Source organism: Ovis canadensis, chromosome 4, assembly GCF_042477335.2.
Source record: "Ovis canadensis isolate MfBH-ARS-UI-01 breed Bighorn chromosome 4, ARS-UI_OviCan_v2, whole genome shotgun sequence".
Classification (NCBI taxonomy): Eukaryota; Metazoa; Chordata; class Mammalia; order Artiodactyla; family Bovidae; genus Ovis; species Ovis canadensis.
The window spans coordinates 91,058,892-91,074,187 of NC_091248.1; the positions used below are offsets into that span (position 1 = coordinate 91,058,892).

Sequence of the window (15,296 nt, forward strand, 5' to 3'; positions counted from 1 at the left end):
CACTCTCCATAGGACCTTGTTAAACCTTGAACGACCAGCCATAGACTAGGGGAGAACAGTTGTAAGTCATATATTCAGTAGAGAGGGAATTGTACCCAAAAATATATAAAGAAATCTCAAAATTCAATAAGAAAACAATCAGCCCAATTTTTTTAAATGGGTAACAATTTGAACAGACAAGAGAGAAGATACACAGACAACAGATTAGCACAAAGCAAATGCTCAACATCCTTAGTCATTAAGGCAATGCAAATTCAAACTTAAACGAGATGCCATTATTTAACTAATAGAATGGCTAAAATGAGAAAGACTGCCCATCCCAACTGTTGGCAACTGGAACTCCCACACACTACCGGTGGGAATGAACATGATATAGTCATTCTGGAAAACAGTTTGACAGTTTGTCCACTTCATAAACATCAAAAATATATATATGTATATTCTATATATGAATATGAATATATATGAGTAGACTTATACGACATTATATATATTACATATATATGATTATATACAATATAATCCAGGTACTTCATTACCAGTATTTACCTAGGAGAACTGAAAACTTGCATCCATACAAATATTTGTCCATGAATCTTCATAGCAGTTTCATGTTTAATAGCCAAAGAATGAAAACAATTCAAATATACACCAACAGGTGAATAGATTTTAAAAATCAGGATTGTAGCTATACAATGAGATTCAACTCAACAACAACAAAAATGAACTACTTATTCATCCCTGACTCAACAGGGATAAATCTCAAAATATTAATAACTATGCTGAGTAAAAGAAGCCAGACTAAAAAGAGTCTATAATGTATAATTCCATTCACTGAAAATTCCAGAAAATGCCAACTAATCCAAAGTGACAGAAAGGAGATCCCTAGCTGGGAGGTGACAGGATGTATGTCGGTGCCAACTGAATGAAAAATGCCCACCAAATCTTCCTTGCTCCATATTTGCCAGGGGAAGACCCTGTTATGCCCATGGACAATCTGAAGACTGCATACTATCCCCAAAGAGAGCAGAAACTGGAAACATGCCAACATTTGAACTAAGCAATCAGGCATCTGAGGGGAGCAGGTGCTCTGCACTGGCATTCATCTGAGAATAAAACTTCTAATAGAAGGCTTGTTCAGGTGGCTATGAGAATACAGGAATAAACTCCCAACTTCCCACAGAGTGGGCTTCACTGTTTCCAAGAGTTAACCCTTCCATAGATGCCATGAGATCCACAGCAGCACCCTTTCAGAACCTGTTCCAGGTCAGAAGCCAGCAAGGGGAGGAACGAGTCAGCAGATGGGCAAACATTCAGATTTCCTGTGATCAAGGTCCCAATCTCCCTTTTTGTTCCCGAAGTTACAGCCTTGAACAAAAGCTGGATTTGAAACAGACATAGGAATTGCCCTACTGTGTATAACCAGAACAGAGAAACAGGCCTTGCCCTGTAAATGACTGTGTGGACATGTATACTGGGCCCATGGGGAGAACGATGCCCTTGGGAGAGAAAAGGCTGTGGCACAGAATCATTGTGCTGGACAGAAACCTGCCTTTCCACCCCTAACCCCTGGGGAGCGGGGTTGGGAGGTCGGTCCCAGAAGGCTTGTCTTCTGCTCAGAACATGCCCAAGCCCTTTACTCTGGAGGCCTTCCATTCATCTCCAAATTGTCAGCCAAGCAGGATGGCACTTTGAAGTGCCCACTCTAATGCCACCAGTGCCACCGTCTCAATTCAGTTTACTGAACTTTCCTCTCTTCTCTTCCAAACCTCAGAGGTCCACCTCTTCTGCCAGACACATGCCAACACCAGTGCTGTCCATTCCAAGGCCTCTCTCATCCCTCCAGGTACACGGAGATGAGGTCCTTGCATGCTCATACCCCTCTTTAAACTTAATTCCAATGCCACCACTTCTCTGAAGCTCCTTCCATAGGAAAGTCTCTACCCCTCGTCCTGGGGGTCACAGGTAGACTTAGTAAACTCTGCTGTATTTCCCAGGTCATACTGCCCACCACTGTCTGGTCCCCCTCAGTCTTTACAGACAGCCTGTGAGACCCGGTGGCCAGCACATGGAGGTGCTCAGTTCGAGGACAGATAAACTCTTAATGGTGTCATTTGTAGGTTATGGTAATTTCTAGTGTTCTTCCCAGCAGTAGTGTCCCGCGTGCATGCATGATCAGTTGCTTCAGTCATGTCCGACTCTTTGCCACCCTATGGACTGAACCCTCCAGGCTCCTCCGTCCATGGGATTCTAAAGGCAAGAAGACTGGAGTGGGTTGCCATGCCCTCCTTCAGTGGAATCTACCCGACCCAGGGATCAAACTCACATCTCCTTCATCTCCTGCAGTGCAGGTAGATTCTGTACCTCGGAGGCACTGGGAAGCCCAGTAATGCATCCACAAATTCAGGAGGCTTACCAGCAGACCATCTGATAGAGGAGAAATCAGGTTCCCTTTTCCCTACCCCCACATGTCCTAGTGGGAAATGGCAAAGCTTTAGGCAGAATGGCACACATCCCTGAATCTAAGTCTATAACATCACTCCCCTCTAGGAGTTAGAACATTTCTGTTCAAAGCCTACTCTGGCAGGTAAACCTGACAGCTACACCTCTGGGATATGGAAGAGAGAGCCTGCTGCTAGAGGCAGGGAGAGAGACGGTAGGGTGGCATGCCCAGCCAGGGCAGAAGAGAAGCTAGGGAGGCAGATGTCATGTGGAGACAAGGTGTCTGTGAGCCGAGCAGTGGGCTCCAAGAAATGAGCAGCTTCTGACATGAGGTGACGATAACCAGGCTGACCCCAGCAATCACCAGTCATAACCAGGCCAGCTGAACTCTGTTAGTGAAAAGGAAGTGCCCCATCCTGTCTCCTGTCCTTCGTGCCAATGGTTGTCTGCTACAATTCAGCAATTGTATGCCAAGTACCTTCCCCAGGGGAAAAGCCATCTTTCCGACTAACTGCTATAGTTTATGTTATAACCATAAACTCCAGATTAATTAAAGTTGGACAAAATTAACTAGTATGCCATAAAATTAAGTTTTATCCCATTCAAGACCCTAAGTTTACCCTGCAACAATTACATTAGGGGGGAAGGAGGGCCATGGGGAGAGGTGTGGTTCCCTGCAGTTGTGTCAAATAAAAATGACTAAAATTGAAATACAATTCTTCCCACATCACTGCCACAGATTTACTTACTTCCTGTTGCAAGATTTCAGAAAAAAGGCCGTAGACAGTCTATAAAACGTGGTTGTGGAATGTTATTGAAAGTTACAATGTAACCTTTAGTTTTCTTGGTCTCTGGTTTGTTGGAGGACATCCTGGCGCTTAGGCGCCCCCTAGGGACTCCCTCGCAGAACACTCACCTTTTCTCAAACTGCAAGGCCGGGGTAACTTAGGCATTCTCCCTGGGCTTCCCTTGTCCACTACTCAGATGATAATGCTGGTAAAAAGTATCATACTGACCAAAGATCAGCTCATCCCATGTATAACACAGTACTAAACAGAGGGGGACTTGCCACTCCAAGAATCTTAGTATCAGTCAAGGTATCCATGGTTAGTTATTGAGTAGCAAGTTTTGTTTCCTTTAACTTTCCAATGGAATTGGAGATTCTGTTCCTGTTCTTGGCTATCAAAGCAGATGACATATGGATGCAGAAGTAGTACAAGAGAAAGCGAACAGAGAGTAATGGTTATGGCACAGTTCACGATAAACAGGGCAGTCTAGTCTGAGTTCTGGGTGGCTTAGGGTGGGTAACAGAAATGAGGGGCTGTGGCTTTGTGGGCTGGGGGAGGCAAAATCCTCTCTGTTTGCCTTTGATCTCCTCTCCTTTGCAGAGACTCAATAATTGTGTGTGTGTGTCTGTGTCTGTGTCTGTGTCTGTGTGTTAGTCACTCAGGTGTCCAACTCTGTGCGATCCCATGGACTTCAGCCAGCCAGGCTTCTGTGTCCATGGAATTCTCCAGCCAAGAATACAGGAGTGGGTTGCGAGCCCTACTCCAGGGATCTTCCTGACCCAGGGATCAAATCTGGGTCTCCTGCATTGCAGGCAGATTCTTTAACATATGAGCCACCAAGGAAGGCCCTCAATTATTACTATTATTATTTATTAGGTATGAGTAAATTGGCCTTTCCAGTTTCTAAAAGGAAGCTAGCTATGGTGATACACACACACACACACACACACACACACACACACACACACACATTCAAAGAGGAGAGCTCTGGCCAGAGTGGAGGAAGGAGATGGGAGGTTTCTGTCATGAGGTGAAGATAACCAGGCTGACCTCAGCGATCACCAGTCATAATCAGGCCAGCTGAATTCTGTTAGTGAAAAGGGATATGCCCCATTCTATCTCCTGTCCTTTATGGACAGGAGGGAACGCAAGGAGGTCCTTATTTGATGTTTCTACTGCAAACTGCAAAAGGCTCCTCCTAGACGCCTAACCTCCTCCTAGCCGGGGAGTATCTGTTTTCCGCAGCGTCCAGGAGAGTCCGCTGCGTGGTGGTATCGCGGGTTGCCACTGCTTATCCACAGGCTCTTTTTAAGAACCTTGAAAGTGTATTGATAATTCCCAATTTAATCCTGGACCACTGGCGTCCTCTGTTGGTCACCTAAGGAAGGGGAGGGCAGACACCATTGACCCGCACGGAGCTGGCCCACCGGATTCGCGGAGACTTCGGGGAGCAATTGTGCCCTTCGGCTCACCACCCCGCCGCTCCCGACCCCCGCCCGCCCAGTGTAAAGCGAGGTGTTCAGATTACACAGACGAGCGAGACTCCCAGAGTCTCCATTTCAACGCACCGCTGGGAACTTGAAAAAAAAAACTAGCCTGAAAAAAAAGACTGAATATCACCAATTTTAAGGACTGTTCAGTTATTAATTACACTTCAGCAATGCTCGGTTTATTGTTTTTTTTTATATTCTTTTGTTGTGAATATAAGCTCTATTTGAAAACCTCATCAGGGAAAATACCTAAAACAAAGACAAGCGTGTCAAATTTCTGAGAAACCCTCTAAGTAACCATTTGCCGCCGGTCCATTTTAGTAACCAGGGACTTGCAGACACCCGGAAAGTGCGAACCCTCAAGGCACTGAGAAGTCTTATCTGGAAAGAGCGAAGACCACGTGAGCACCTGCAGAGGCGCATTTGTGGGGAGCGGGCTGTATGTGGTAAAGCCCCAAGTCCTTGGCTCCCTGAGACTTAGATGCGAATCGGGAATCCTCATTCAGAAATTCATCCTCCACCCCCCGACCCGAGGAATTAAAATTTTCAAAGCTTTGCAAAGTACACACGGTGAGAAGCTGCGCTCACCAGTTTCCTTGACACCATTTCGACGCGGAGTGACCTCAACCTGGGACACAGAGAGGGAAGGGCGGCTGCAAGGGAGTGGCCCAGGTCAGAGTCGCTGGCGTGGCCTGGGGCGCCAGAGATCCCGGGGTGACCAAGACTCCTGGGTGGCCGGAGGCACCTGGGACTGCAGACTGGTGGGGCTGCCAGGTTTCCGGGAATGGAGGGGTTGTCGGGGGGGGGCACCGAGCTTGCGGTAGCGAAACAGGTGCCTGCCGCTGCGGCCGCGGGCTATGCGCCCCCGCCCTTGACCCTGCAACACAAGGCTTGGCGCGGGTCGGCGGAGCCGGGTCTGCGCCGGCCCGCCCCCGCTCCCCTCCCCGCAGCCGGCGCGCCGTTCCGGGGCGTGTCCTCGGCCGCCCGGCTCCTATATAGCGGCCGGCGCTCCCCGGACCGCCCAGATGCGAGCGCGGCAGCTATTCCACGCAGAGGGTCAGCCCTTGCCAGCCCCGCTTCTACAGCCTCGCTCAGCTCGCTGCCGCCCAGTCCCCGCGCCCCGCGGCCGGACGAGCATCCGGCCCCCGCGGCGGGCGCCATGCTGCGGGCACGCCCCGCGCTCTGGGCTGCGGCTCTGACCGCGCTGGCGTTGCTCCGCGGACCGCCGGCGGCACGAGCTGGGGCGGGCACGGTGGGCGCCGGCCCGGTGGTGCGCTGCGAGCCGTGCGACGCGCGTGCCATTGCCCAGTGCGCGCCGCCGCCCCCCTCGCCCCCGTGCGCCGAGCTGGTGCGCGAGCCGGGCTGCGGTTGCTGTCTCACTTGCGCGCTGCGCGAGGGTCAGCCTTGCGGCGTCTACACCGAGCGCTGTGGCTCCGGCCTCCGCTGCCAGCCGCCGCCTGGCGATCCGCGCCCGCTACACGCGTTGTTGGACGGCCGCGGGCTATGCGCCAACGCCAGCGCCGTCGGCCGCCTGAGCCCCTACCTGCTGCCCGCGCCACCCGCGCCAGGTGAGCTGCCCGCGCCAGATGCGCTGCCGAAGCGCACCCCTGGGCCAGGGTCAGAGGTGGTGCTCCTTCGTAGCTCTTCACGCCCCAAGGGTTGTACATGGGAAAGCTGAAGCCTCAAGACGCGAGGGCGCTTGCCGGAGATACCCTCCCCGACCGGCCTTCTTCTCTCTTCGTTCTTTGAGTTGCGCGTTCTTGTAAATTGTAAAACTCTTTCGGCGAAAACGGATTATAGATTCCCTGGGGAGGGAGGGAGCAGATTTGGAGGTTAGTGGTCAATGGAGAGGCCCTGGACGGAGGAGATTCTCCGGCCATTCATGCAGGAGCCGCGCGGAAATGTGGGCGTGTACTGTGCGGCACAATTCGGACTTGGGTTTCCCACGAACTAAGAACGAATGTGTCCGCGCAGACGATTCTTGCGGACCTAGAGGCGCAGGGGACGGGACCGGGTGCATTTGGACCGGGAATGTGGGCAGGCACGTTCTAGGAAATGGTACCTGGCTTTAAAAGTACTAAGATATGCACAGACCACAGTTTGCAAAGCAGTGTCCCGTCCAGGGGTGTCCCAAAACCAGGGAGGTGGGAACCGGGTATATCTTCTGCAGTCGGACAACCTGACGTTCAGAAAAAAGTGACTCTGAAGGTGGCAGGTGTTCCTCTAACTTTGAAGCATGCTTAGCCAGCCTCAGTCCTGTGAGTGAAGAAGTTTCCACATCGCTGAAGGCTAGGAGAAAAAGCCCCCACCTCCAACCTCCAGCTGGACAAAGCACAGTAGGCTAGCCTCCGCCCGCCCCAACATCCGTGGCTGGAAGGATGGAAGTCCCCTTCTAATTTCCCTCCGTGCAGGTTTCCTCTCCCAGGTGAGGCTACTTCCTTTCCAAAACCAGTGAAAAAGGTAAAATCACAACTGCCTAAAACATATTCCGGCTATAGTAGACTGTTAGAATCCCTGGGCGTGTTTGACAGGGCAGTTGGGCCATTTGCTGTGTGAGTACTTCACTGTTACTGTGTATTTTTGGAAATTCAAAAAGTGATCTTAGAAGTTGTTACAGATATTATCGTTTGGGGCCAGACTTTAATAGGCATTATGATTACTGTCGTAGGATCTCCACAGTATAGGTTGATGTAGTTTATTATAAAATTACAAAAAGATCTAAGTGACTTCTCAAATTCACTTGAGCGGGGAGAAGTAAATTTAAGTCACTGTCAAAAGTTTAAGACAATTATCTGTGGCTTAAATGGAAGGGGTTTCTCTTTGTGCTTGTCAGCAGGCCTTAGAAAGAAACCAAAAGAAATTACTCAAGAGTTCTTGAAAAAGAAATGCAAATATATTCATTTACATATTCTTAGCATTCCCCTTTGGCCCAGTACTCCCTGAAAAGAGAAAACTAAGATGAAAGGAAATTGGAACCAAATTTAAAACTTACTGTATCGGATCTGAGCTGGATGAATTTGTGCTTTCCCAGACACTAGACCCTTTGGGAAATTTGCCACTTCTCTTCAAGGAACCGTTTCTTTTCCTGGGTGAGGAAATCAAAACCAGAGGGAATGGGGACTTCTCCAAACACCTCGGTGAGCATACCTGTCCAAAGAGCCTCCTGAAGAGAGCAGAGCTTCTGCAACAGAGCAGAGTATCTTTCAACCCTACTCAACCCTCCAGAAGCATTCTCCAAGCTAGAGCAAAGAATTTGCTCCTCAGAGCCCAGAGCCAGAAGCTTTGGCGGGCTTCCAGGAGGGTGAGCAGGCTGCCATCTCGATGGGTGTGTTCTCAGGAGGGTAGAGAACAGGTCAGCTGCAGCAGTACACTTGGCACCTCAGGTGTAGTAGACACAGGATCAGATAGTGAACTGAGCCCCACCTGGGAGGATAGCCTCAGGGCACTGCTTGTCAGAGTGAAACCATCCTATGACAGTGTCGTGGCTACATAGAACCAGACAAAAGGAAGGGGCTCTCTACTGGCCCTTCTCCCTTAACATCCCAGGTTCATCCAGGAAAAGAAATGGGCAGAGCATCCTGGCTCCACGTCAGCTGTACATTTAGTCCGAGTCCTTGACATTCCAGTGATATTGTGGACATTCCAGTGCCCATAGCAAGTGTGTCTGCATTAGCTTGGTTATGGTCAGAGATCTGCAGGAAGGCTTCCTTTTCAAAGTGAAGCTCTTGGCACAGAGGATTGGAAACCTTGAGAGATGGACATGTCCTTGTCCCCTCTGCTCCTGTGCAAAGGGGGTAGAAAGGACTCATCCCGGACAGTGCCCCAGGATGCACAGGGTCTGTGTAGCTTTCCTGAGTGTTCCAGACCCTACCTGGACAGTGAGTAAGAGTTGCAGCCGTGAACACCATATAGAACACTACCAGACAGGCCTCCTGAGTCCAGGTGCCTGAGGTAAAGCTGCTTTGCAGAGAATTCAGTTTCTCCATCTGAGCCCTTTACCTGGTACCGCTTAGGACAGGCTGGAATCAGAATCCCTGGGGCTTGCTGACTCCCAGGTGCTGCCATCACCCCAGTGCTTCTGATGCAGCAAGTCCAGGTGGGGCGAAGATACGCTTGTCCACAAGTCCCACACCCAGGAGGCCCGCTCTGAAGTAGCCCTGCCGGATTTCTGAATGGGCCTGAGCCTTCACTGACTCAGCTCTGCCCCGTCCTGGTGGAGGGTGAGAGATACGGGAAAGCTGAGAGCATGAAAAGCATTTTCTTGAGCAGCACATATGTTGTAGAAGCACATCACATTTAATTTTTAAAAGATGACTTCTTGAGGCCAAGGGAGTACCATTCACCACTAATATTATGGAATAATACTTTACTGCGGTGTTTTTTCTAAACTTATTTGTAATTGTTGAATCACGTTTCCGTGTGGATCAGACTTGATCGAAATAGTAAGATTTTGAAAAGACGGTCATCAAATATCAATGACCGTCAAGTCTGTGCCTCCGTGTGTCCTTCAAGGAAATGGCAGTGAGTCGGAAGAAGACCACAGCATGGGGAGCACGGAGAACCAGGCTCTCCCCACCACACGCCGGGTGCCCGACTCCAAATCCCACCTCGCCCACACCAAGATGGATGTCATCAAAAAAGGTCATGCCAAGGACAGCCAGCGCTACAAGGTTGACTACGAGTCTCAGAGCACAGACACCCAGAACTTCTCCTCCGAGTCCAAGCATGAGACAGAATACGTGAGAGCTTTTCCTCTTGTTGATGTGGGGGTGGGGCCACCTGGCCTGGGTATCCAGAGATCACAGGGTCACCATTGACTCGAGCCCAGCAGTTACTCCGGTGGTCCTGCTGATGCACCAAGCAGCTGTGAGCCCCTCCTACAGAAGGGATATTGACCCCCGCCCTGTGGCAGAGATCCCATGAGAATCAGTGTACTGCTCTTCAGACCTCTGCTGGGCAAAGCAGTGTTCTCACAAAGCTGGCCTCTTTTTGTTCACTTGGCCTCTGAGTGTCCTGGCCTGTGTGCCCCTGTCCCAGTTCTATGGCTTGCCCTGGGGAATCATGAGAGAGACAGGAGGCTGTGGCTGGCATCTGCATGGGAACGGTGACAACTAAATCAGACAAAAGATACTCGAGGAGCACATGGTCAGTTCCCTGGGTGTTATGGGGTTTTATCAGACACAGAGTTCCCAGGTAACCCGTGCCTCCTCCCCAGGGGCCCTGCCGCCGGGAAATGGAGGACACACTGAACGACCTCAAGTTCCTGAACACACTCAGCCCCAGGGCCATCCACATTCCCAACTGTGACAAGAAGGGCTTCTACAAGAAAAAGCAGGTGAGCACCATCCAAGCAACTTGCTCCTATCCCTCCTCCGCTGATCTGGACGAGGGAACAGGCTTCCACCTGAGTCCTCGGCTGCAGCCCCTGCTCCCGCCCCTGTCCCCCACCCACCACAGCCAAGACCTGAGGGGCTTCACATGAATGTCTTCTCACTGTCCGTGACTCCTTCCCAACCCACAAGCAGTGTAAGGCCTCCTGGGACTCCATTACTAGCCATGGAGAGACCAGGACATGTTAGCATTGCACCATGGAGGGATCTTTTTCATCAGCAATTGTAGAGAATTCCCAAGAAGCCTGATGTAATGTCCTATGGCAGGAAGCTTCTTCTGAATTCCCATGTCAGACCCTTGTACACCCATGCCTTCCTGATGGTGCCCAGCTGTACAGGATCAGACACATGGGAGATGTGTTCATTTGACAGCATAGGGAGTGCACCTGTGTAGATTTCAGATCATGTTCTAACAGCATTTCAACTGACTTTTTAGTGGGACAACTCCTATCGCAGTACCTACAGAATTAATCACAGAACAGCACAGCCATGTTCAAAGTGTTGGTGGTAGTGACCTCGATCAGAGGGCCACATCCTGTTCAGTGATCACTGAACAGGTCTCTTTGGCCTTTTTGTATATTTCTATTAATCACTTATTCAGCAGACTTACCCTGAGAAGGTGCCACATACACAGGGGCATTGCCATGCCTCCCCCATTCAGCAGAGACTTTGCAGGGCCAGCGGGGTCTAGTGTCCACTCCTGTGAGACCCTGAGGGACACAAAACCACCAGGTCCCCTTGCTTTGTGGGGCACTCACATCCACCCATCACGGCCCCAGACACATGCTGTGCGCACAAGGCCTTGATCAGTTGTGCTTTCTGAGGGTAGCAGGGACTGCGCTGGGAAGCCATCCTGGGTGCTGACCACCTGCCCCATTGATAGGACCCCCAAGGTGGGGCTTCCCCAGGGCTCATTTAATCTGCTCTGCTTGCAGTGCCGCCCTTCCAAGGGCAGGAAGCGGGGTTTCTGCTGGTGTGTGGATAAGTACGGGCAGCCCCTCCCGGCCTTCAGCGTGAAGGGGAAAGGGGACGTGCACTGCCTCAGCACGGAGAGCAAGTAGACTGTGGCCACGTAAGTGCTGGGGACTGGCAGGGATCCGCGGGGGCGCAGGACCTGGCCCTGGTGGGAGGGGACGCCTGTAGATCCCAGGGGCTGGTGACCCAGCAGCTGCACTGGCCTGGAGGACAGTCCTACACACAAGACGGAGCTCTCAATCTGCCCAGACAAGAGCAGGAAAGAGGGCCTGTGGCCAGGTTGTCTAAGAGACACCTCGCATGCATGCTCCCACTAGACTCTTCTGTCCATGGGATTTTCCAGGCAAGAGTACTAGAATCGGTTGCCATTTCCTTCTCCAGGAACCTTCCTAACCCAGGGATTGAACCCACATCTCTTGCATTTCCTGCACTGCAGCTGGATTCTTTGCCACTGCACACCTGGAAGGAGACACTTTGCTTCATTTTAAAGAACTTACAACACTTACACATTCTTACACATGCAGTGTAAGATTTCCAAAGTTAAGCTTTTCCCCCATGAGCCTCATGGTTCATGTAATTACACATGTAATTTGTTTTCATCCAGAAGCACTTGTTGAAAGAATGAGTTTCTAAAAGATGGTAGCATTTTTTTTTTCTGATAAAATACATTACAGCTATCCTGAGTCAATGACTAGTATCATTTTAATATAGAGTTTACTTAAATCTAATATGAATGGAGATGGGAATGGCAACCCACTCCAGTATTCTTGCCTGAGAAATCCCATGGACAGAAGAGCCTGGTGGGCTATATACTCCATGGGATCGCAAGAGTTGGACATGATTTACTGACCAAACCACCAGCACCACCAAACATAAAATTGGCCTTGTCCTAATTATACTTTGTTTGGTGACACTCTTAAGAGCCACAGAAAAATCAGATCAATAAGATGAAAGTGTATCTGATTGTAGTATAAAATACCGCTTTTAATGAAAGATCTTATCAAAGATTAGTTAGTATCGCTTAAAGCCCATGAGTCATACTTAACACTGCACTATCATAGAACAAAACTCCTCAAGCAACAGGTACCAGCCCCAGGTTTTAGCAAGGATGGGAACAATGAACATGGTTTTGGTTTCACTTTTTGTTGAACTTTTGTTTTCAGGCTGTATGAAAGGTATTTCCTTTGCAAACTAGTGACTGGTTTTAACTTGTGATTTCCTTGATTTTTGAGCAAGTTCATTAATAAATGAATGATTTTCTTTAAAAAAAATCTAATATGAAAATGAAATTTTAAACCATCGTGTGAAAGAATAAAATCATATTTCATTTTGTTTTCTTTTCATAACTGAGAGCCACTGGGAGAAAAAAAGATAAATATATTTCATGGTCTCAAGATAAATTTAAGTAAACAGAAGAAAATGTCATTTTTAGTGATCAGTTCTGTTTCCTTGCAAGTTAAAAAAAAAATAATTGTAATTTTAGGGCAACTATGTTAGTGGACATCGTGGGCATCTCATGGAGTTCTCTGCTTCATTAAAAAGTGCAGAGTGAGCCCCTGCTCTGCCAAATGTGTGGGTGTCATGCCTGATTATCCCAGGGTGGGCATTGAGCCCTTTTGATTTGGGGGAGATTTATTTCAACACATTCCTTTTTCTTTCTGTTTTAGTTAATGTGGAGCTCAAATATGCCTTATTTTGCACAAAAGACTGCCAAGGACATGATCAGCAGCTGGCTACAGCCTCGACTTCTATTTCTTTTTGTGGTGAATTGATTTTTTTTTAAAACCAAAGTTTAGAAAGAGATGTTTGAAATGCCTAGTTTTCTTCCACATGGTGAACCTGGCATCTTTCCACTTTCCAGTAGTCAGTGAAACGCTGTTTGATTTTTCTCGTTGCTTCCTATAAAAATACTTGTAAGCTCAAGCACGGTGGTGCAGCCGTAGCTCACACTGCCCTGGGACCCTCCCCACCTGTTCACCACAGCCAACCCTCCACTTCATGCCTTAGCAACGGGTGTTGCTCATGTAGACTCGCTTCGTCTCCACTTGTAAGACGCGAGACAAGGCCTCATCAAGAAGAGGAATGCCCTGTCCTTTAATGCCTACGCATCCCGACACACCCACCTGGGGCTACCCGGGCCATGGTCCCTGGACCAAGAAGATATTTTGTATCTCCAAGGGGCCTGAACTGCTTGGAAACAAGTGGAGAGAATCAAGTGGAATCTTGTTTGAAAAAAAAAAAATGACAAGAATTTTCTAGGGAACTCTGGAAACCAACAAAGGCGGGGATTTCTGACCCTTCTTTGTCAGGCAGCTTTCTGAAGACACGGGCTTTGCTGAAGCCCCATGGGGCAGGGGGGCAGGGCGACAGCCAGAGGCATCACAAGTCATAGCCTGACTCTCCAGATGACTGCGGAAAACAGTGTTTTCCTACTCAGCCATTCAAGAGCAAGTTTATTCTTGAGGATAAGCTCCTTGAAGGCAAAAATGGTTTCTTTTCATCTCTCCCCTTTTATACTTTCCCACAGTATAAAAAATAATCCTCCTATATAACCTGGAAGACGAGTGGCTTGTTGGGGAGCCGGTCAGGGACACTGGGAGCACAGAGAATCGCCCTTGCTTGGTGCACTTGGACTTCCTCCTTTTCTTTCTAAGTCACAAGTACACACAGAGTACCCTCTTCCTGACTGTTCACAGTATATACGTCATCGTCCAAATATGATAGCACCTATACTAGATAATCCTAGATGAGTTGTAAGCGTTGCTAGAGAATATAAACACAGCCACGACCGAAGGAGGGGGCTTGTGCACGAGGCTCAGCCACTTTCCCAGGGGGCGCCCTCCCAAGTCTGCAGAAGAGCGGGGAGGGGTCCCTGGCCACCCCCCTGCAGCCTCTGGTTGGATCCACGCTGCACACAGCCCTCCTGGAGAACACAAAGGGATCTCAAAGATGTTCCGCCTACCTATTAGCTTTCCTTTATTTTTTTAATTAAGTTTTTGAGGAAAAAAAAGTATTTTTGAAAAGTTTGTCTTGCAATGTATTTATAAATAGTGAATAAAATTTTTACCATAAAGAAATCCCCCTTCCTCCAGTTTTTGTGTTACTAACAAACAGGAGGGCAATGGTGTTCCGGCTGTAGTTGGAACTTTCCAACTTTCCCTGCTTGCGTCTCTGTCAAGAGAACCCAAGGAGGCACCCCAGGGTTTTGCTGGTACCCATGGGGGCACTGGGTCATGTCTGCAGTGAGCCTCTGATTCTAAGAGGCCAGCTTATTGACCTGAGTGACCACCTGACCTTTGTGGCCTTTAGATTGTATCCCCTGTTGTCCTGTCTGTCACCACTCCAGGCAGCCTTCATGGCTGAGCAGGAGAAGGCATGGAACACTCTGGAGCATTCGCCGCACATCTTTTCCTGTGATCCGCTCAGCCAACCCCTCTCTGGTCTGGAGAAGGGAGTGGATGAGGCCAGAAAGGGATAGAAACCCCAGGAGACACTGGGTGGGGTTCCAGGGTCTCCATCCCCTCTCCGCAGCCTTGGAACAGTTGCCCCTTGTCACAGAGCCTCTTCAGGCAAAGTTCTGAGCCTGTGACTTCTGGGCATCAAAGGATGAAATGCACATCAAGGAATCTCCTGTTTAGAACCGTAACTGACCTGTTAGTAGAACATCTAAGGTGGGCCCTGCATCACAGAGCTGTGTGTGATGAGCAGAGAGCTCTGTGGGTGCTCTGGGCACCGGGGGTGTGGGAGGTGGTCCTGGGGACCTGGGCAGGAACCTGGCAGGCCCTTTGGAGCCACCATGAGCCGTGAGCTTCCTAGGATGCTGACTGTATAAGCCCTCTGGGCTTGTCTTCCTGGAAGCCCCCAAGTCATGTGCCCTTTCTTATCCTCATTCTCCACCCACTTCCACACCTGTGGTCACCTTTTCTTCCAAATGCTCTCCTGCCACGTCCAGTAAGCACATGAATTGCACCCACCTGGTTCTGCCCATACCTTCCCTTCCTCGGTCACCTAGGTAGACCTTCCACCCTCAGGCTTCAGCTTTCACCAGCCCTGAGTGCAGGTTCCCAGCCACCAACCCCAAAGGCACAAGGAAATGAGTGATGGGGCTCTCTACTCACCGAGGCCAAGGCCAAGCGGTTGCTATGACAACACCTTACCACAGAAAATGAACACACTAGGAAAATCTCAATCACTGATGCTGACATGGGTGT

General features: G+C 49.5%; 1 protein-coding gene across 1 annotated transcript; it reads left to right on the forward strand.

Moving 5' to 3' along the window:
• Window positions 1-4,904: 4,904 nt before the first annotated feature.
• On the forward strand, window positions 4,905-14,162 carry IGFBP3 (insulin like growth factor binding protein 3). The gene is made up of 5 exons (XM_069586830.1): window positions 4,905-6,288; window positions 9,233-9,459; window positions 9,936-10,055; window positions 11,046-11,182; window positions 12,753-14,162. The coding sequence occupies exons 1-4, from the start codon at window positions 5,505-5,507 to the stop codon at window positions 11,169-11,171; spliced, it is 1,257 nt and encodes a 418-aa protein (XP_069442931.1). The 5' UTR covers window positions 4,905-5,504; the 3' UTR covers window positions 11,172-11,182; window positions 12,753-14,162.
• The last annotated feature ends 1,134 nt before the right edge of the window (window positions 14,163-15,296 follow it).

What these genes read in the sequence shown, in the direction of transcription:
- IGFBP3 (XM_069586830.1), top strand. Translation starts at nt 5,505, where the DNA reads ATGGAGGGGTTGTCGGGGGGGGGCACCGAGCTTGCGGTAGCGAAACAG. An exon ending in GCCCGCGCCACCCGCGCCAG is followed by an intron (nt 6,289 to 9,232) that starts GTGAGCTGCCCG and finishes GTGTCCTTCAAG; the next exon opens with GAAATGGCAGTGAGTCGGAA. An exon ending in CCAAGCATGAGACAGAATAC is followed by an intron (nt 9,460 to 9,935) that starts GTGAGAGCTTTT and finishes CCTCCTCCCCAG; the next exon opens with GGGCCCTGCCGCCGGGAAAT.